At 33.3% G+C, this 23,394-nt stretch overlaps 2 protein-coding genes across 10 annotated transcripts in view; one reads left to right on the top strand and one right to left on the bottom strand.

Annotated features, from left to right (window-relative positions):
• Positions 1 to 248: 248 nt before the first annotated feature.
• On the bottom strand, positions 249 to 10,848 carry Pfk (ATP-dependent 6-phosphofructokinase). 5 transcript variants are annotated; one of them, XM_015329658.2, is made up of 17 exons: positions 10,637 to 10,848; positions 8,866 to 8,989; positions 8,626 to 8,777; positions 8,355 to 8,544; positions 8,080 to 8,290; positions 7,735 to 7,843; positions 6,029 to 6,217; positions 5,743 to 5,933; positions 5,577 to 5,655; positions 5,130 to 5,156; positions 4,975 to 4,995; positions 4,624 to 4,725; positions 4,224 to 4,430; positions 3,984 to 4,136; positions 3,579 to 3,903; positions 3,246 to 3,468; positions 249 to 3,126 (listed from the first exon to the last, which is right to left on the bottom strand). In XM_015329658.2, the coding sequence occupies exons 2-17, from the start codon at positions 8,960 to 8,962 to the stop codon at positions 2,982 to 2,984; spliced, it is 2,421 nt and encodes an 806-aa protein (XP_015185144.1). In that variant the 5' UTR covers positions 8,963 to 8,989; positions 10,637 to 10,848; the 3' UTR covers positions 249 to 2,981. The 5 variants fall into 5 exon arrangements, with proteins under 5 accessions (XP_015185144.1, XP_015185145.1, XP_015185147.1 ...); XM_015329659.2 differs by lacking the exon at positions 7,735 to 7,843 and adding an exon at positions 6,804 to 6,912 and having other exon boundaries at positions 10,637 to 10,847; XM_015329661.2 differs by lacking the exons at positions 4,975 to 4,995; positions 7,735 to 7,843 and adding an exon at positions 6,804 to 6,912 and having other exon boundaries at positions 10,637 to 10,847.
• A 5,841-nt stretch (positions 10,849 to 16,689) lies between these two features.
• Ets65A (DNA-binding protein D-ETS-3) overlaps positions 16,690 to 23,394 on the top strand; it is a 32,334-nt gene continuing 25,629 nt past the window's right edge. For 2 of the 5 annotated variants that reach the window (XM_015329640.2, XM_015329635.2), the window contains exons 1-2: positions 18,601 to 19,193; positions 19,489 to 19,880. In XM_015329640.2, coding sequence (XP_015185126.1) covers positions 19,502 to 19,880 — 379 coding nt within the window. In that variant the 5' untranslated portion in view covers positions 18,601 to 19,193; positions 19,489 to 19,501. Of the gene's footprint in view, positions 17,450 to 18,600; positions 19,194 to 19,488; positions 19,881 to 23,394 lie in introns of those variants that run through there. The other 3 variants (XM_015329636.2, XM_089176609.1, XM_015329639.2) reach the window with 3 other exon arrangements.

The raw sequence follows: 23,394 nt of genomic DNA, 5'->3' as shown, positions 1-23,394 counted from the left end.
CCTACACAGACAGATTTCTTTTACAATACTTTAATGTAACTTTAATTTTGAAGATAGATGTGAGTTTCATTAAAAATTATTTAAAAAAATACACAATATTTACAAGATATTATTTATTAATGACAAAGGTACAACACTTTAAATAAATTAATATATATATATATATATATATATATATATATATGTCATGTTTTTAATTATCTATTATATCGTCATTATTATTAAGTTTTGAAAAAGTTCTAATCCTGTCAAATAAAAATTGCACCTTTGAGAGGAACGTGTATTGGTGATAGTTGTTTAGTTAAAAAATAAATTAAATTATAGTTATATTATTTCGTTTGCTTGTTGAAAAATATATGCACATTATTTAATCAACAAGATTCAAAAATATATCTCCAGAATATTAAACGTAACAAGACACTTATAGATCTAGTGGTTGTTGTTGTAATTAACATTTTGATATTGTGTAAAGATATTTGTACATTTGTATGTATATTGCATAATAATATATATATATATATATATCTATATGTATATATAATTCTGTAATTTTTGTTTCTGTATATTACTTACACACACACACCCACACACAAATTGTATCATAAAATAGTTACAATTTACATTCAATTTTGAAATACTATATTGTAGATGATTAATTTTGAAGCATTTTATTATATTACATGCAAAATCATTTTATTTTGTTATCTTTTTCTTAATAATTAAAAAAAAATATATATATATATATATTTATTTATGCATAACATAAAATGTGTGATTCTATTAGTGTTTACAGACAATTAGATGTATAAATCTCTATACATTCATTGTTACATCGTTTGAGTATCTTTTAACAAGAGAACTATTGTCTTTTATATATATTTTTTTTTCTATATAATGCAAAACTACCTCTTATCAACGATTTTAATTTTAGTAACTGTTAACATATGTTTTTCTTTTTTTTTTTATTTGTACGCTATTTTTGTAAATATTATATTTGCTAATGGACAATGGTATGTTTGCTGCACTCGAACTATGATTTTAATGTGTATATCAGAAAAATAACTTTGAAAATATAAATTCTATTTTGATGTATCACCATGTATATCTTTTGTATACATATATATATATATTAGTAACGTTTAACTCTTTGGGGCACACGGTGGGATTAAAAGTGTCCCATTTTTTTGATACACCGTAATGCACAGTGGGACACATTTGTAGTCCTATCTTGAAATATTGCAATAGTTGCATTCTCATACATTTATATTTCGTCTTATTTTCAACAAATGTTACAAATATAATTAAATTATTACTCTTTCCTTTTTTTTTTATATTTTTACATTATTTAATACCTTTATTAATAAAACTAGAGCCTTTGTGTTCGGGGATTGGGCGTAGGTCTGATTACCTCAAGCCGTAAAAAGACTTTATCAAGAAACAAAGAAAACTACCATGGATTCTACTCGGTAATGAAATTTCGAGTTCCTAATACCAGTTAATAATAATAATAATAATTAATAAAAACTATACCACAATAATGTTTCATTGAAAACTCAATCTATGCAACATTGAGCTATTTTATTATCTGAAGTTCTGTACCGCAAAGAGAGTTAAGTGAGTTTTAAACAATTCTCACTTCGTTAACATTTTTTTTTTTATTCATAATTACATATATTATATTATTATTATTATTACGTAGATTTAACAATGTTTAATATCTTTCGACAAATTTAGAAACACGAGTTATATGTCGTAAATAACATTACTTTCATTAATATTAATTATCGTAATGTTTAATTAGACGATTGTTTTTTTTTTTTTTTGTAATTCAAACAAGACACGAAGAAGACTACATTATGTTTTTCTTTTTTTTTTTTAAATGAAAATATGAGTTGACAAGAAGAAGGACATTGCCAAAATTTGATTTGTAAGTTATATGTATAAGTTATATAAATAGGGGGGAGGTGGAAGGGGGAAAACAATTCTAAATACTTTCATGGTCGCAAAATCTTAAATTTTAGCAAAAATGTTTTAATGATATATGCAATCAGTTTGACTCAGAGATCAATTAATTAATCCCAAGAGTCAGTTTTCATTGCAAAATTATGTTTTGAGGTAGACAAGTATATTTTCCAAATAGCTTTTAGATAGCTTTTTATGTAATGCTAAACTGAAATTACAAACTTCATTATTTATCAAAGAAGTAATATTGGCATCACAAAACAACATTATTATTATTATTATTATTATTTTTTTATTTTTTTTTTGTTTTTGTTTTTGTTTCTTCTTATTTCTACATTTCTTAATAAAATCACAAACACAGTTTAGCATTTAATCTTTGTGCAGAGTATAAAGATTACTAAAATCTGATATACTTCTTGACTCTCATGTATTATTATTATTATTATGTTTTATAACAGTGAGAGAACATCAAATTATACAATTTTTCAAACTTTATCATTAATAATTTATTAAAATAATCAATTTCGAAGAGACACAGATTAAATAAATTGTTAATTGTTGTATTATAACATAATACTGAAACAAATTATAAATATATTCAAGATAATTTATAAATTCGTTCTCATTTGTATTAAATAAAAGATATTTCGTTTTTTTTTTTTATTTTAACGTCGCATTTTTAATATCGATTTTAAATATATATTAGATTTGTTGCATAACGAATAAATTATATAATAATACTTTTTAGGACTTAATTTTGTATATATAAGTATCTTATTTATTAAAAAGTATTATCTAAAAATTCTATGTGTTCTTTTTTTCTCATTTTTTTTTTTGGTTTTTGTTTCTTTTTTCATATTAAGCAATCAAACGCGAATAATATATGCTAATAACATATGACGCAAATACTGCAAATGTTTATTAAAACTTATGTTGCACAACCAATGTGCACTTCTTCATAGACACAATTACCTTAAAATTAAGGTACCAAAAGTACGAGGTATCGATATGTGTACAAATTATACAAGTGGTGCATCATTACCAAGATCCATTTCTTCAACAGTTATATATAAACCTTCCTCTTCGTATGTAGATTCGTGTTTCGCTAAAACTTTCAACAATGGTCGTAATTTCATCCACCATTGATACGTCGGAATGCGATGCCTGTAAAAATATTAATAATTAAATTAATATTAATAATCTATATAATCTCGAATTTATTTGATAGAAAATAAAGTTATTATTATTTCAAAATAAAATAGGAAAGAATTTCAAACACTTACTCGAAATCAGTAACTTCAATAAGTTCTGTGAATGGTGTGAACCTATATTGTCTTCTAACGACACCTAACATTACTGCACTAGTTGAATCAGTCGTATAAGTGCGTCCTTCAGCGTTAGTACATTTTTTAAATTGCTCGCTAAACCATTCGACAGCTTTAGAACCCATTTTAGTACCCAAGTTACGATCGAAAGGAGTCGGTGAACCACCTTGTTGCATATGACCTTTTACATTAAAACAAGGAACATTAATTTCTCTAATTTTTCTACAACTTCACAATATCCTATTTTTTTAGCCATATATCAAATAAATCTATATATTACGTAAAAATTACCAATTATATTCATCCTACAACTGAACAATCCTTTTCCTTCTTCGCTAAACAGTCTTTGCATGAAGTCAGTGTTATAATTCAAATTAGCATTTTCATTTCTAAGAATAAGTCCTCTCTGTACACCCTCAGACATTTTTGCAGCCATTGCTATTACATCTTGATTTAAATCTTTGATATTGAATTTCTCCTCGAATATATAAGCTGCATCAGCACCACCAGCTAATCCTGCTACTGTTGCTAAATAGCCACAATAACCACCCATTGTTTCAATAATAAATACACGACGTTTAGTACCTTGTGCTGATTGACGTATACGATCACAAATCTAAGAAGACGATTATCATATATAAATAAAATGTTAAATATTATTAATAATTCTATGAGATAGAATTTGAAAAAGAATACCTCAGTAATTTCATTTAAGGCAGTATCACAGCCTAAAGAAAATTCTGTTCCAGGAACATTGTTACTAATAGTAGCAGGTATCATAGCAATAGGAATCCTAAATTCTTCAAATTTATCTCTTGCGTTATAGAACATAAGTCCTGTTTGATAACCCTATTAATAAAAAAAAATAACATTTGGTCAGAATAAAAAATATAAATAATAAAATTGTAAATAAAAACAAGAATTGTATATATCAACCTCAAATCCACCAATAATAAGTAAAGCTTGTATTCCAAATTCTTTCAATTTTTGAGCAATTTGTGGCAATTGATCATCTTTTGGGGGTGCACGTTTTGTTCCTAAAAATGCACCACCTTGTGCTACCCATCCTGTTACTGAAGGCCAATCCATTAGTCTAAATTTTCCAGATATGAGACCGAGTACACCGTCGCAAACTCCATACACCTAAATATAGTTGTAATTTTAATTAGAAAATTTGATTACAAAATATCAAATCAAAAAAAGGTGAGACGAGCGTCTCCATGCCAAACTTATTGGGCATTCGTGAGAAGGATTGGTCGGTGGGTCTTGGATAGCTCAATTGGTTAAAAGAACAGTGGTCCAATTTTTTTTACGAATCCCACATAAATATATTTACCTTGTCTCCTCTGTAGATGCAGTTTCGTACGAAAGAACGTACTGCAGCATTCATACCGCAAGAAGGTGAACCAATATGCATAACAGCAACCGTATGATGATCCTGAAATAAAATATTAATGAAATATTAATATATATAATATATATTTGAAATGGTAATATCAAAATTCATGCTATATAACGTGCATAGAAAAAAATATAACATTAAATGTTTGTATGTTTTTGTACAACATTCAATCTGAAATGATAAAATGATATACACAGTAAATATATACATGTTTAAAAAACATTTCTTTTTTTGATTCTTATGACAACATGAATGTATTATTTTAACAACAAATTATTAACTCACTTGTCCGCACAGAGTGAGTTGCTTTTAGAATGAGAAAGAAGAAGAAGAAGAAGAAGAAGTCAATTAGAAAATTTCAGAAAAAAAGCATGAAGTTATTATATAATCTAATGTTGAATAGAAAAATGAAGCTTAGAACTGTTTTATATAAAATTTACCTTAGTTAATGTAGGACCATTCAATTCCTGAAGCAATATTACAACATAATGCGTAAAGATTATTAGAAAAACTTGAAATAAGTGTTAAATAAAATAATCCCTAGTAGCACAAAATATTGACAAATATTGAATACACGTGTATTTAATATTTGTCAATATTTTGTGCTACTCTAGGAATACTTGTAAAGTATTCATTATTTTATATATAAAAAAAAAAAAAAATGTTTAACGTTTATGATATTCTTTTCTTTTTATATACTCTACTGTTAACAATTATTTCACCCTGTATATAAATACTGTTTTTTTTTTCATAGAATCAAAAATCTGTAAAGTTGTTTAGAATAGCATTTACAAATAATTGTATTTTGATATGTGAGAGTTACTCATTACAATTTTCAATTCCAATTGTAAGATATAATGTATAATCCAAAAAAAAAAAAAAATTACCTTAGCATTGATGTCATAATCTGCAGGTGCTTTTAATCGAGTCAACATTTTGTACGTTTCCAAATTACGAGCGAAACCTCTGTTAAATATTAAAAATTACTTACAAAATCATATTCAATTATATTTCATTAAATTATTGAAAAATGATATACATATCCTTCCTTACTTTCCACGAAGTTGTACTGCCAAGTCCCAATTTTTATCAGCCATAGCTTTAGCTACAGCTTTTGTACGACGTACACATTCCATGAGTGGTAATCTAACAGCTTGATTTCCATCAAGTGTAACAACACAAGCTTCTGTTTCAGGTGTTGCTTCCATCAACGCCATTACAGCTTCTGCACCCATACGACATCCCTACCAATACAAAATTACACAAATTTTCATTTAAAATTGTCCTATATATTACAATTTGTAATTAATGATTAAAAAAATATATATATATATCGTACCAACACTCTGTCAAAGGCAGATGGATTACCACCTCTTTGAACATGACCCAACACAGTGATTCTAGTATCCTGTTGTAATTTGTCAACTACAACTTTGTGTACTTTGGCAGCAGTTATAGGATCGCCATTTCTGTCAACTGCACCTTCAGCTACAATGATAATATTTAATCGTTGTCCGGTAAGACGTTCCTAAAAAAATGATATTTATTATTTAGACAAAATCATGTGAATATTATTCCTAAGAAAAAAAAAATGTATGTATATGATTAACGATAGTAAAAAATAATTTGCAAGCAAGTTATTAATTTAATACCAAATTATTATGAATATAGCATAGAATAATATACGATATTTTAATAATTTTATATATAAAACACTTTTTTTTTTTTTTAAATAAGTGTTAAGTTAATAATATAATTCAATGTGTTAATTTTCAAACTTTCATTATAATTTTTTTTTTGTTTTTTAAGAAATCGTATATTACATTTGTTTTATAGATGTAAATGTTAGATTTTCAAATAATGATGGACACAAAAGCAAAAAATAAAAAAGGAAACAACAAACTACCAAATTTAACTTACCCCCTTTTATACGAGTAAGAAATGAAGAATAATTTATACAGATATATATATTCTATTGGTATGAAGCTTTTTTTTTTACGACAAATAATAAAACTGTAGAAGAAATCTAATTAAAAAAAAAGAGCGCAATAATTGAAATTAAATAAAAATAAATAAATAAATAAATAAAAAAAAAAAACATAACGTTAGCAAACCTGCAACAATTTTTTGCAGAGCTTGTTCGGCCAATCTTGCTCTGGTGGCCATTCTGGGATGAAAACAAAATCTGCTTCACAACAGATAGCTGCGACTAGAGCCAGGTAACTGTAATGGTATGCCACATAAAAACTAGCTAAAGATAATATGTACTACACTTATTTTAAAAGTACATTTTCCAATGACTTATTAGAGAGTCATAATACAAGGATTTATTTTAAATAAAATAAATGAAATTAATTGATCACTTCAACTTCATTTGATATATATCGTATTGAATATTACACCTATTATTTTAACATGAAATCTAGCTCTTGAAAAATATATGATTGAATGTCCTTTAAAGGTAATGGGAGACTACAATTTTGTATTTAATGAAAATATTCATGAAAATATATTTTTTCTACAATCAAAGGGATCTAACTACTACTTTTCATAGTTTCTTATATTACGTAGTTGAAAATTTGTAGAGCTGACAATTTTTAATCAGACATGCCTTTTGCACAGCTTCACAAACTTCCTCGACCCAATCACCTTTCGTTGGACATTCAGGAATAAACGAGTAACAAGCTTCAGTAGCCAAACTTGAAGCTATAGTTAAATACCTGAAAGCTTTTCAATTCTGATTATTTCCAATATTTTTTTTTTGTCCCAATTGAAATGATAAATCTATGGAGTTTATTTGTCAAATGTAAAAAAGGGAAAAAAAATAGAAAATGGGAAACATGTCCACTCGCCCTCGTGTGTCCAAATCAGAGGAGGATTTTAAATGTGGTACATATTTGAAACATTGAAATCCATTCAGCAGATTAAAGCATGACATTAAAAAAATAACAAAAAAACATTTCTTGTTATTGAGATAATATTCTATTAGTTTAATAAGCACCAAAATGAACGAAAAAAATTTTTTGGAAAATTCATAAAACATGCCTGTTCCAACTTTTTACATAGTTTTTCAGGCCAGTCGACGGGTGGTGGACATTCTGGGAAGAAAACATAGTCTGCTTCTGCAGCTAGAGCACCCACAATGGCCAAATACCTAGGCCAAATGTTAATCTTCATTTTTATATTGTACCATTTAACAGAATTTGCTAACCAACAGTAACACCAATGACTAAGTTGATATTCACAAGAAATATTTGTAAAAGTTGAAAACTTATAATCTATGGGCTTTTAAAATCAACTAAGATTTGATTATTCCTAATGACTCTTTTGTAAAATAAAATAAATTTTGGATTGTTTACAATGAAATTAAATGAGATTATTTATACGTACCCACAATGTCTACCCATAACTTCCATAATAAAAGTACGTTGATGAGAATAAGCAGTGCTAACGATAGCATCAATACTTTCAATAATACGATGTAAAGCTGAATCTGTTCCAATGGTCATGTCAGTTCCACAGAAATCATTATCAATAGAACCCACCATACCAACGATATGTAAGTACTTGTATTTTTCACTCTGTTCAGGTGTTATTTCACCTAATAAATAAATATTACACATATAATAATGATTACAATTAGATCATCATTTTGATTTACATACCATTTTTAGTAAGTTCTTTCAAAAGATCAGCCCATTCTTCTTTGAAAAGATTAGCACCAGTTAAAGAACCATCACCACCGATAACAACTAAATTGGATATTCCATTGGCTACTAAATTTTTAGCAGCTCTTAAACGACCAGCACGTTCTCTGAAGTCTGTACATCTAGCTGATCCTATCATCGTGCCACCCTAATGATTGACAAAGTTACATCATTCTGTTAAATTGTAAATTCATTTGATAATCTATTATACAGTATTGATTTTACTAACCCTATGAATTATACATGATACTGATGACCAATTTGCTTCTACAATATTACTTCCACCATCAACCATACCTTGGTAACCTTCTCTAATAAAGAACACTTTGCAACCAAGATATATGCCCATTCTTACAACAGCCCTTACAGCAGCATTCATACCTACAAAATGATAACAAAGTATTATAATATGTTCTGTAATATCATACAATTAAAAATATAATGATAATAAAAATATATATATATTTACCTTGTGAATCACCACCACTGGTAAAGACTGCTAACCCTTTACCCTTGTGACTACCTGGCTTTATAAACTTGGTTTGTGCTGCTAATTCTTCTGCCATTATTGTGCCGTTTACTTGACAATCTTTCTATAAAACAACAAGGTATTTAATATAAGTTTAATCTCTTTCAAAGATATTTTGTGTGTTAGACATTAATTGTAGAAATACGTTTTTTTTGTTTTAATTCAATTACTATTTGATAACTAATTATACTATTTATTTAAATATAATTTTTATGTTGTGTACATTATTGCAAGAGCAGAATACTTCTGAACTTTCTTTAGACAAGTTGCAAGAATTTGATTTATCATCAGCATATGTATATGCGATATAAACATTGGATGATTCTTTTTTAATGTCATCATTTTTATTAAACATAATTGGTTTATTATACTCAAATAGATTAATTGTTATCTACAATTGTGATTAAAATTAATGATAAATACAATGCAGAATATATATGATTAGTATTTATTTACTATTCTTATTATAATTGTTTACAATCTAAAGGATAAATTTGGGAGGCAACAGAGAGAGAGAGAGAGAGAAATAAAAGAACTTCACCTTGAAACAAAAATTATCATTGCAATCTATATCACTAGTTTTTAAAGTACAGTTTCTTTTGTGTCATTGTAGTAGTATATAATAAACGTTACAACTTTAGCACAATAATTTATGTATAATAAGTGTATATAATATAATAACACATATATATGTATATAAAAGATAAATCATAGTTTATTAAATAGTTTGATGTTGTATATTTTGATATAATATTGTTTTTATAAATATTATGTACAATAAATTGTAGATTGTAGAATTTTAATGTTCATATTCAAAAGAGAAGAAATATTTGATTAATAAATATAGAATAAAAATACGAAAGACACATTCAAACAATATTCTCAAAGGATCGTTTTGATCTTTGAAATGTAATGTTATTAATAAAAGAAACATATTTTGGCAACATTTCAAAAAGTGGCACAAAGTCGTCAACAAAACGCGAAACTTTAACAGTATGTTATTGATAGTAATACTAATGTATATATGTATGTATACATGAAATAATAGTCAATTGTCGAATAAAGCTTCATTCACACCGTTTCTGTTTTCACTGACAAATAATACCAAATATGAAATTCTAATAATATAATAATAATAGTAATACAATGTATGTATACATACAATTAATATTGGTCAATTATAGGAATAAAGCTCGGTTCACAACGTTTCTGTTTTCTCTGACAAATAATATGAAACTTTAATAGTATGATAATATAGAAATACTAATGTACATATATATATACACATACAATTAATATTGGTCAATTATAGGAATAAAGCTTGATTCACAACGTTTATCTACATTTTTCTCTAATGTTAATGAATATTAAATTGTATTGGTATTAATGAAATGTTTATTTAATTATAATTTAATTTACATTAATATAAATAGTAAAAACATTAAACATTGTTTTTTTTTGAGTGCATGATATATGTAATGACCAGACGAAATATTGTGAATCAACCTTTAAACGTCAAGTAGGCAAGTTAATTATTCGCACCTAAGGTGAAACATTTTTGCATCATATTCAATAACATTGTATTAGTATAATTTATAGAATTATAATTGAAACTTAGGATGAATACGTCGTTATTATAAACTATGTTAAAATAATTCTAATTAAATTAGTGTTTTAAAAGGGAATAAAGTATTAAATGGCCGTTACTTACTTTTATAGAAAATTACGCTCGAATGAGCGAACTTGACCACGATAAAACGTGTTATTCACTCACTTTATTTCTATCCCTGTTCCTATTTCTTTCTCACTCTTTTTCTTATTATCTTTCTTTGATAAAAATGTAGCACTTGACAATACTACAAACAACTATCGAACCGTCAAAGGCAAGACTTGCACGACGTTTGGACGACTGAAGGTGACCTTTATATTCCTATGCTCTATCACTGACCCTCCTCGACCACGTGACTATACACCATCCGATTGATTAACCAATCAAAATTAGTTGGCAGTCATATCGACCAATAGCATTGACGCTTTCAACTCCCGCTCAATTCAAAGAATTGATTATTTAAAAATTACAAAAATGCAATTTTTTATCAATGATATTATTGTAAATAATTTTTTAATGGATCTCAAGTAATCTCTTATTTTCTCTTCCTATTTATTTCTCCGTATTTTAAGACTGACATTGAGATTTAAAAGTAATTTTTTTATCAGACTTTGTATTAACAAACAAAAACATAATATATATATATATACAATGTAAATGATGTCTTGTCGAACTCTTGCGATTATCGATTAATATTTATAAATGTATATATGTATGCAAATTATATACAGAGTGTGATAATAATTCTGTCCACTTTAAATGTTTACTTTATTTATAATCATAGTAAAAAAACTTTAAAAGAAAAATGCACTTTTACGTGCACTTTTGCACGTAGGAAATCTACTGACAGAAAGAATTGTTCGGTAGACATTTTTGTTTTTTACGAAATTGCAAAGTTTCAATGGAATTTTATTTTTTTTGTGTGTGCTATTCTATTATAGAATAAAAAACAGAAGTAAAAGTGATGTATCCATCTTTATTGAATTGTTTTTTAATATCAGAGTTAGTTTAAATGTAAAATCTGTAAGAGCTTGAGAAATCTGTCGATAGATAGCGCTTAAAAATTTAGTTTTTTTTAGCCTGGTAGATGGCAGCAGCAAAAGTTACCATGCCTCCAATGGTAACAAAATTGTTACCATATTTGTAATGCAGATTCCTGCATAGAAGAATTTTAAATTACCTTTTTATGGGGTAATATTGGGTATAAGGATAATATTATCAATAAAGTTGAATTCATCTCGACTCAATTTCGATAGATGAACACTCTTCTCGATATTAAAATAAACACCATCAAATAAGCAAGCTTCGAGGATAATTTATTATATAATATTATTATAATATTATTTGTACTATTAATTTGTAATTATTTATTTAATTATTAATTTAATTATAAAAATGCGCGCCTGTACATATGCAACCCTCCAGACACACTTTGAAAGTACTGCTCGCGAGCGCCACCTGTCGGAACGAAATTTTTTTCTGCCCGAAAGATAGGCAACCCGCCATACACGCGTGTATAAACAGTTTTGACTGCAAAAAATTTCCGTCCCAGTAGATGTCGCTCGCAAGCAACATTTTCAAAGTGTGTCTGGAGGGTTGCATTTATACAGGCGCGCATTTTTCTAATAATTACAAAGAAAGTAAATAGTAAAAAACTTTAAAAAATGTTTACAAATCAAATATTCTTATAAATAATGTTAAAAATTGAACTCTAATATTGTAATATAATTTGTGCATATTTTTAGAATAATATTTAGTATTTTATATGAAATAAAAATAAAAAATCATGTGTGCAGATCACACGTGAACTAAGTTTCGAGAGAATGAGAGACGAATGCAGAGTATTAAGAGTAAGATAATTGTAGGATTTTACATTGTTCGTTTCCTTTCCCCACTACATCACTGAATTTCATTTTGACAAATAACACCCATTCTAAAGAAGTTTTCATTTCAAAAATCACGAATCATCATCATTCTGTTTAAATTATAAACTAACCATTGATTAAAAAGTCATTTAATGAAAGACAAAGGTTTCTTTTGGCAATCTAATGAAAATTTCAGTCAGACGATATGGTTGAGATAGGTGCGTGAAGTGGTTGTAATGGGGGTTGGTTGAGAGAGAGAGAGAGAGAGAGAGAGAGAGAGAGAGAGAGAGTGAGAGAGAGAAAGTCGATGGTATGAGAACTAGTCGTCGACACTTTGGTCGTCGAGGTTCGTTACGCTGCTCGCAGAAACGGTGGGAGTTTTGCCGCCCTGCTGCTGCCGCCCTCGAGCAGAGATTAATTAACTAGATAACGGACGGTGGTTGCAAGAGAGAGAGAGAGAGAGAGAGAGAGAGAGAGAAAGAGAAAGAGAAGAGGGATGTGGAAGAATCGAGAGAGTGTCGTTGAGGGAGTCGTTTGAAGGGATTGGGTAGTAGGAGCATGGTAGGTAGGCAGGCCTGGAGCATGGAAGGAACACAAGCTTGCTGCGAGGACGAGCTATAAGGGCTTTCCTAGCCGGACGTTCGACTCTGAAGTATATCGACTGTGTCGCCTCATCTACAAGTCAATCAGGTTCGCGTGCTGGTCGCTCGTGAAGGTGGTTGGTACAAGTAAGTAAGTAGGTAGAACTTGGGTAGGTGGCTATTCTACGAGCAACATCGCTGTCGAGCGCCTTTATGTTAGCCAGGTATGCAAGTATAATGTGCTGGCGCATATATGAATGCTTATGGTAATCCAAGCGGCAGGCTCGTTTCGACGTTGACCAGGATGCCTCCTACTACAACTCGACGGACAAACCCAACACAAATCCTACCCCCAGTTCCACCCCTATCTATTCCCACCAACTATAACAACCCTCTACTACACGTCTTTAGTTACCTAACTTGTACTTCTACTTCATACATCGTTTCTCTACTTGATCAAGATTCTCTTAAACTATTTTGAAAGATTTTTGAGAGAAAAAAGTGATCGTCTGATTTCATTCGAATGGATAGAGATTGAAGTGATACGATTAGTAGAGGATATTCAACGAAATTCGATAAACCGTGATTTCCTTGAGTCCTTTTAAAAGAAAAGGAAGAGAAGTAGAGGTATCGATACCCGTGAGTCATTTTACCGTTCTCGATCGATAGGGTTAAGTTCTCTCTGTTCTGGTAGAAGTGAAGTCTACAACCCATAGTTCCAGTTCATGAACCGAACATAATGATAGCTAACCTAGCAGCCGGTCTGACCATGGACGGGCGATCATATCGGGTCGTTAACTGATATTAATAGCAGGGCGCGGTATATCTCTACACCACCCTCACCTCCTATTTTTCTCTCTCTTTCTTCTTCCCCCTTTCTTCGCTCCTACACTTCATTCAACTTTTAGGGGATACCCTGTCCTAATTGTTACAAATTAAATCACCAGATATCAATAGAAATCCCTCGAGTACGATATGCAACTTGTTAATCCTTGCTTTCTCACGTTAACGATATATCAAATCGTTATAATCGGTATATATATATATATATATATATATTCTTCTTCTTCTTGTCGAAACTTTTCTAACAAAGTTTCACATAATAAAAAGAGGAAAATACTCACAGGTAGTTTTAGTAGTAGTAGTAGTAGTAGTAGTAGTAGTATTGAAACTCACAATGAAATAGAATCTCGCGATAGCCAGGACATCACCGAGGGCATCTATTAGCTCGCGAATAAATTCTTTTTAATATGCCACACACTAACCTGTTGAATGCGTTGCGTTCGTGACAAACGGTGATTACGTTTGCTTTTCTCTTCTTCAGATTCGTCTTTTTCTAATGACAAACATCGCATTGACCAATCAGACCTACGAAATAAAAATCTAAACGATCTCAGGTAATAATATTCTTTTTAGAAAACAAACAGAAAAGATTTTCTCAAATAATGGCTGACGATACTTGGAGATAAAAAGATATTGTTGAATGAAAAAAGTGCGAATGTTTGTTCTCTGTTTTACAGTTAAAGAAAGAAAGAGTATAAAAAAAAAAATAAAAAAAGGGAAAGCTTAGAAAGAGTGTTGCTGTTCATGAAGACGAAGACTTTTGATATTTCCTGCTCCGACCATTAGCCAAGGTACAGGACAGAGAAGCGAGGTGGTGAGGGTGGTGAGGGTGGTTCTCAGGGTGGACGCGAGGAAAGCCTCAGGAAGTTCTAACTCACGGGCAAAGGGGGCAAGCCACCCCTGTCAAGCTGTGCCAGCCCCTACCATTAACATTAACCGAGCATATACAGGGTGTTTGCAATGGCATTATCGATCGGCCTTGTAAAAAAAAAAACCGACCAGCGAATCGACGAGCACTCTCTTTCTCTCTCTCTCTCTCTCTCTCTTTCTGTTCAAGTCGTGCAGGAAGCACCTAGTTTACATTCACGAAAGCTAACTCAAAACGCCGATAGACTCATTTGAACGTTCCTATCGTTCATCGTTCATCAAACGATCTTTTCACGGTATAAGAAGTATGGAAAATCATAGATGATGATTTTTGATTATTATTCTTGTTTTGCTACCAACCTCGATAAAAGAAAGATAGTCAATATATTTATTCGTGCGTAACATACGGAATGGAGAATTGCAACGACATCCCTCCCCTAACATTTCCCCGTTTCCTTAGAAAATCCTGAATCCTACATCCGTTCGGACCTTTTCGGTCATGCGTGAAGTTTCCGATCGTCGCCGTCTACGACCGATGCAACGAATATCCTGGGGTCATTCAATAAATAATCTAAGACAATCTGTTACAAATCTACTATGTATAGTAGATCACACTGTAGTGTGATCATCGTTCTTATCAAAAAAGGGCTGAATGATTTTTGACAATTTTTTTCAAATTTCAATTACAACCTAAAATAATAAAAATCAATCCTTTTTTTTTTTCCTTTCCCAAGAGTATCAAATATCAACGGGGAGTGAAAGGAGGGAGGGAGGGAGGAGAGGGTGGTATCTCGTGTATCATTTTTTTCTTTGGTTGGTGATTGGGTGTTAGAGAATCATGTCGCTATTCGCGACGTCGATCACGCGTGGTGTTGTTGGTTAACGAAGATGACGATAACGATAGATCCGTGTTATCGTATGGACATATACACGTACACAAATATATGTTGGTGGTGATGGTAATGGTTGTTGTAGTGGTGGTGGTGGTGGTCTATCGTGGACCGTATCGCGTGAACGTATCGAACGAACGAACGAACGAACGAACGGAACGTTGGGTATCGCGTGGACGTCTACCCGCCCCATGTTGGGTTTGCCAGTGCATCTATGAAAAGCGTAGTAGACCGGGCACGTGTCGCTCGTGTCGCGCCCTCTCCTTGTTACTGCAATGCGTGGATCAGATAATTTTCGTCTATGACCCGGACATACATACGTAGATCTCGTTTATTCCAATTCTCTAAGCAACTTTGTTGTTAAGAGATCAGAACAATACTATACAATGAAATATAGATTACAATTGAGATAACAGTATACATGAATTATATTCATTGACAAACAAAAAACTTTGTTCAAATTTTTTACATGCAAATTTCAACCCTCGATAAGACGAGTGGCGAGTGAGAGGCGCCAATCACAGTTTATGCCATATATTCGTTAACTTCAAATGAAAGGAATGAACTATTGGTACTTGGAAAGGATTCCTTAGCTTTTCTTTGTCAAATTTAATAAACAAAACCTACCTAAACCGATTGAAAAAGTTGTCCTTTGTAAAGGGGGTGAAGATCACCTACGATTTGATTTATCGAATTAATTGCATTAGTGACATTAATTGACACTGTATTATTTATGAAGATATAAGAATAGAGTAAAAATAGTGAAATGCACAATACAGCAAGGAAGGTTTTTAAGGGAAAGGTCGAAAGAGAGAAAATTTGTGGCTGTTTCTCTCGGTGTTACCCCTATCGAGAGAGAGAAAAAGGGAGGTGGATGATCCCGCCTCTAAGGAGCTGTATCGGGTGGGAGAGAAGTTGTCGAGGGTTTAGAGGGGTGAAGGGAAGGGTTTGGCAAGTCCTCCCCTCTGTATGTGATATCCCTCCGGGGTGGAGGGAGGAGAGGAGGGCGTCCCGGCGCAGGCTCCGATACAGCCAATCGTCGGACCGCGAGTGATAACGGACGGTGCCGAATGCGTGCGTCCGCGTCTTTGGCCAAGTCCACCGTAACCGGTGGTCCACAAGGGTTCTCCGCAAAAAGCCCATTCCGCGAACGGTTTCACCCCCGTTCTTAGTCGTTGTCGTCGTCGTCGTCGTCGTCGTCGTCGTCTTTCTTCTATCGAAGAATTATATTACCTCGTGGTAGATTTTTTTTGGTCAACCCTTATCTATCGAAACTCGAACAACAACAACAACAACAGCAATATTCCGTCCATGCACGCGAGAAATCAACTACTCGTGTTAAAGTAAACGTGTTTATTACTTTCTTATGGTCTTTTTAAATTTATCACCTTGCCAACTACCAATAACCACCACCCCCAAAACCCTTATACCGTGTGTACAAGTGTGTATTGTTTAACAAATGCACCTGATTTTCTATCGTTGTTGTGTTTATCATAGAACAAGTCTGATTTTTGTCGGTGTCGAAACTGTCCTTTCTCACTAACTTGTTTCCCTTTCATCGATCTCGCGTGCTAAACCCTTTTACTCTCCTTCGACTTGATAATATAACCCTTTCCTTCCTTCCTTCCTTCCTTCCTTCCTTACTTGCTCTTTCTAACGACTCTCGTCGTGTTGTTTGTTGTGTTACTCGCGATCAGTGGTTACGACGATTAAGGTTCAACTTTGTTACTGAAGTTCGGCATACTTTCAACAAACGTGTTACATTGACTATTAAAGGAAAGTAGTGTTAGAGGAACGTTTATACAACATCAAAATAGTCCTGGATTCAAAAGTACTGGATAAGATAACGCGCGGAACCCCGCGTTGACGGTGAGAATTTTTGCTATTTCATTTTACATGGATTTTTGTAAAAAAAAAAAAAAAAAATAATATGTCAATGGTATGTTTGAACTCTCTAACTCTTTTTCTTTTTCTTTTTTTTTTCCTGTATTTTCGAGGTCTTTTTCTCTGACGTAGTGATACGTACTGCTATTACCGGAAAGGTCTAATTGAATCAGAGTACAGGAAACGCGAGTAAGCGCGGTTATCTCTTAGCGTGCCAATGAAAGAAACATACGTTGTTCGTTATCATTTTGACTAATAATAAGATGTAATAAGATTCTACATTGTGTGGTATGATTAACAACTGTGCGAGGATTTTACATTGAAAATTAAAATCACTGCAAAGAGTATCATCTTCAAATATATATATATATATATACTTTTTAATCTGATAATAACATTTTAATTGATCTCACTAATAAATCTAATAAAATTGTATTCTCATTTGTCCGAAACCAAAAAAAAAAAAAATGAATGTGTCATTTGAAAAAAGGATTTTGTTGCATCTAATTTGATGATTTATTTCGATACTAATTAATGTATTTAAATAAAAAAAAAAATAATAATAAAATATGAAGAAAAATTGTCCATCGAATCGATTATTAGATATTCGTTGATAATTAATTGGATAAATAAAACAAAAGTTAAAAAGAAAGATGAATCAATCAAGGTTTTTTTGTGTGGATAACAACAAAGTTGCACGTGGATGATAATTGTTGACACTTGGTTAGATTGAATGAAAATGCATCATGTTCAAATCTTCATGAAAACTTCGATATAATGATGTAAAGGGATAAATAAAGAAAATAATAAGTGTTGGCACATCACGTTCGAAGGGAACTGCTCGACTATCGGTTAACGTAGATGCACACGCACGGTTTAGTCGAGGTTTCTCCCTCTTTCGCATGCGAATGCGCGTCTATATCAGCCTTACACCGCGACACTGCATTTAAAATAGTATGTGTGTAGGTACGTGCGAGACAGAGACAGAGACAGAGACAGAGAAAGAGAGAGAGAGAGAGAGAGAGAGAGTGAGAGAGAGAGTGAGTTTAGACGAGGTAGGCTGAGGGGTTTCCGGCGAGCGTTAACAGAGTAACAGAGTGATGTAATGAGGCCCGGAAGCAAGCAATTTGCTGACCGCCGCGGCCACAGTTGCGCGAGACAACCTGCCCGGAGTACCTTCTTCTTGATATCGGCACCAGCATCCCACCGGACTCGCATATTTTCCTTTTTTTTTTTTTTTTTGATAATTATCTTCAATCGTCGATTCATCTCTGTCGTTCAATTCAAATCTAAAATTCCTGTTGTGTTATTTATTTCTCACCGTTTGAATCATCGGGCACGAGTACGACGTTGATGTTCTCTTTTCTTTTTTTTTTTTTTTATTTAGACTTGATTAAATTATATCAAATTAGTCATGGAATTTAGCCAAACGTTTTTTATCATACTTAAACGAGTCAATGATACATCATCATCGAATGATTACTTTAGATTTGTTTTTTTATCAGCAACATTGTGTCGATCGGATGATGTGTAAATAAGATTTGTCTTTTTTGTCCGTGTGTGTTGTACGCGGATTAGAATGATACGTTAGTGTTCGTCCACTTGGTGAGAAGAAGTTTTTTATTTGGTGATAATTTAGTGTATTAGTTCGTTTCGATGTTGGTTAATTCGAAGGATTGAATTACGTGCGTCGTCGCAACATTCGCGACAATCTGTCGAGAAATCGAAGGTAATCCCGTCGGCTATGAATTCAATATTAACAGTAATGTTATTCAAATGGTGGTCTTGAACTCATGTTCAAATTAAAATCAAATTGAATATTTTATAAATATCATTCTATTCCTAATGCAAAGTAAAATAGTTGAAATGTACGATGGAATATGTTTGATAATAAACAAACAAAAAACAATCCTTATGAGAGGATTAGAAGAAGAGAGAGATCAAGGCCAGCAACATTAAACAGAATCCTAATAAAAAGGAATAAGTTTAAGGAGTTAAAAAGTTTCGGGTGAAATGTGTTTCAGGGGGACTTTGGTGATGTACGACAGCGCTAGCTGTTCGTACGCAGGTGCGCTCGAATTAAAAGGAACCACCGGTAGCGGAGCTGCGGCCGGGGCCGGGGTCGGGGTTGGGTCCGGATCCGGGAGCGGAACCGGAGTCGGGGCCGGAGCCACGACCGCGGCCGCGGCCGCTGCTGCCTCTGCGGTGGTCGCTGGTGTTACCGCTACCAATGTTAAACAAGAAAACTGGCCGTATCGTGGATTGTCATGCGACAGCACGTTTCAACGACTTAAGGAAAGTGTCAAACAGGCTAAACAAGCATTAGCCGATCGTGCTGGTTATCTTCCTGGAGCTTTTTCACCACCCCCGCGTGCCAACCCGTCCGCCATTTCGCCGACCGCCTCCTCCATCACCGGTGAGTGAGCTTCCGTATGCTTTCAATCTTTTCCCTCCAACTATCCCCCAACCCTCATCTTCTTACCTAACTCAACTCTTACGAACGCAACTTTTTTCTTCTTTTTATTACTGCCCCAAAACCAGTTGGGTTCCATTAATGGATTATGAAATATTATTCTGTCCTTGGTATACAATTGTTAACATTTTTTATTTTTTTATTTTTTTATTTTCTTCCTCTTTTGTAAAGCTGGGTTTTAAATACAATTTCTTTACATTGAATAACTATTATTATTATAAGATTTCAAAAAACGCAGAAATATTTAAAATAGTAGATGACTCTCAACTAGAACAATCTGACGAGTTAAAACTATTTGTCAATCGAGAAATGAAATTTCCAAACAAATTGTTCTCATTACTTCGAGACTAGTATTGTAATTTAAACAAAAGATGGAAAAAATGTAAGAGTCTCTGAGAGAAATGAATGTTTGATATCATTGATCTTATACCAAAAGTCCCTAGACGATGAGAGATAGTAATAGTATCCAATAGAATCGTAGAATGTAATAATTTGCCAGGGTGTTTACCCGTGCAAAGAGATAACAGGTTTGGGTTTTGACTGTTGCTTTTAGCCGTCACCGATTTCCGATTGTATTTTAAAAAGCATCGGTCGCGGGAAGCATTAATTACCCGACCCTGTGTAAATCACGTTATCTGTTGGCCCACGTCCCCGCGAGAAAGAAAAAAAGAGAGAGAGAGAGAGAGAGAGAGAGAAAGGAAAATAGATAGGAGAAAAAAAAAAAGATGAAAGGAAGAAGAGGGAGGGGGGTCAATACGGTGTTACGCGAGAGAACTCGTCGACTATTTCCTACGGTCTCTCCAATATCCTGCGTGTTCCTCCGTAATTTAAAGAACGATTGGACAGTTTCGTGCTGCAACCGGTTGGTCCATCCTCTAAAAGCATACCACCACTACCACCATCATACATCCATTATCTTTTACGATTTTCCTCGATGATCGTCGTGGGTTCTTTAAACCCATTTGTGTGTATTATACGTATCCGTTTAAAAATTTTCACAAAACCTGTATCCGATATTTGCAAACGAAGGATTATAACCCTGTAACTATCATTTACTTTTTTTCATTTGGTTTTTTTTTTTTTTGGTTTCCATTTTAATATTATTTTCTTTTCTTTTCTTTAAGACAGACAAGAGAAAATAGAAGAGAAGTATAAGAAACGTCGTTTGAAAATTTTGACGTAGAATCCGAATTCAGTACGTCGAGTCGAAGCAAGATGGTGGGTCGATGATGGCGGCGTAGTTGCGAAAATGTGGATGACGAGGGGTGGAGCGGTTAGGGGTTAGCCGGGAACGTATCCATGACGACCGACCGCCCCACGAACCGGCACCCTCCGGGATTCCGGATGTTCCCCTCGACATCCCAGCATCCCTCTTTCCCTCTTCTCCTGTGATGCGACCATCCGCGATCACCGCGTACCTCTCTCTGCTTCGAGAGATAGAAGGAGAGAGAAAGAGAGAGAAAGAGAGAGAGAGAGAGAGAGAGGGAAAGTCCATAGCCCTTTTTCAAGGGATGTGTCAGATTTAAGCTTGGATTTTTAAGTCAAATCGTATCTTTTATTCTACTTACTTTAGGACAATCATATTTCAACTATTATTATCAAATTTATGACACCTCTTTCATTTTGTATTTTTTCAAACAAGATTTTTAGATGCAATATTTCATTTTATTTTATTTTATTTTTTTTTTTTTTTATTGTAAAACTTTGTCATCCTAGTATTCTGTTGTATCACACATTGTTTGCCTTTGCTAATTGAATGTTTGCCGAGTTGTGGTGATACGCGTGCCTAGGGAAAAGTTGTTTGTTCGTAAACATGGGTTTAACTTTTTCAACGTTTACAAATCTATGGGTATATATCTATGTCCATCCTATCATCTATGGTGGTAGATTTCAAAGAAAGAGGGAGAATAAAAGAGGTGTCGTAATACTTGCAATTTTTTAATTATGTTCTTTAATTGCACGGAACGAATGAACGAGCGAACTAACGAACGAACGAACGAACGAGAGGTTCATAGAAGTGGTGAACCGAAACCTTTTGTTCTTTCTGATTTTTGATTCATGATTCTTCTTGCGCGTAGACGCGGATTATTATAGAAGAATTGTTAAGTAAAAGGGCGTATCAGAGAGTGACCGAAACGCGTTGATAATTGTCAGTATCGGTTAACCCGAAGGGATAGGCCAAGGGGGTAAGTTATAAGAGTAAGTCAGTCTGTGAGAAAGAGGGAGGATACGGGGGTGGTTACGGGTGTCGGACACCCTTCGAGCTGGTCCCTAGGAGGTCTGTTCTTTTGGACCCTTTCATACTGCTTTTTCCCTTTTGCCCCGTAACCGTTCAGCAGTCTTTGCGCCTTGCGTCCCTTCGTTTCCGTTAAGCACCGCCACCAGCAGTACCTCCTCCTACTACTATTGCAATCTTCTCAACCGCTACCTACTAGCAAGTTACTTACGACCACGGGGCCACCCTTCCTTCTTCGCGGTTCGAAGGGTGACTAAGGGTCAGGAACATCCTGACTGTCTCTTCTAGATTAAAATAAAGTCAGTGGAATATATTGAAATAAAGGAAACAACGAAGTTATGTATAAAATATTTTGGCTTAAAAAAAAAGAAAAAAAGAATGTTGTTTATTTAACTGTTAGTTGTAGTTTGAACGATTAGTATCGGTCCTAGGAACCACTAGGAGTTCCCTTTTATCTATTCTCTATACCACGTTCAGCTTGACCGCGCTCGGTCGATCCGGATCTGTATGCAAGCCAGGTTTATGTCTTTCTACTCGCATTTCTCTCCAACAACTCGCTGCAGGCCCCGTGACTAATCATGATAGTTCCGGCCGGGAATGGCGGGGACACACGACTCTCGGTTCCGGTTCCGGCGCGTGCTCTGCTACCCTGTTTTCTCTCTCTATATATCTCTATCTTTCTTTCTTTCTTTCTTGCTCTTTTCCCTCTTCCCATAGCGAGTCACCCTCGCGCGCAATTATTGCGCTTCGCAACAAAAGACGGCAGCGCCACTAGCGTTCTGAAGAAGAAGAGAAGAAGAAGTCGTCGTTTTCTGTTGCTCCTATCACTGCCTTTGCCTTCGCCACAACCTTAACTCATTCTCCTTATTCTTACTCCTACTCCTCAACTTCCCCCTCTATCCCTTTCTTATCCGCTTGATCTTCCTTATCGCCTATAGCGAAACCTATTTTAACAAGTTAAAGTTGGAATGATAAAAGAACCCTGAAGGAGCAGCTTCTTCCTCTCATCCCTCCTAACCCCCTCTCCATTTTTTTCTTTCTTTCCTTAACGTCCCTTCTTCTCAGCTTTACTCCGACAACTCGGCTCTATCAAACCCCTAAGGCCGAATCATTATTCATCCTCGCGCGACCTATGGCCCACCCAGTTGACGTCGTGAAATAGCCTCGTTAAGTGCTAACTGCCACGGGAGTAGGTAACACCACAACTACAACGATGACTAC

This window comes from Polistes dominula, unplaced genomic scaffold (genome assembly GCF_049000335.1).
Source record: "Polistes dominula isolate Pdom_NZ unplaced genomic scaffold, Pdom_raw_medaka contig_80, whole genome shotgun sequence".
NCBI lineage: Eukaryota > Metazoa > Arthropoda > Insecta > Hymenoptera > Vespidae > Polistes > Polistes dominula.
Note: the sequence above shows the minus strand (reverse complement) of the source record. Positions and strands in the feature narration are given on the sequence as shown.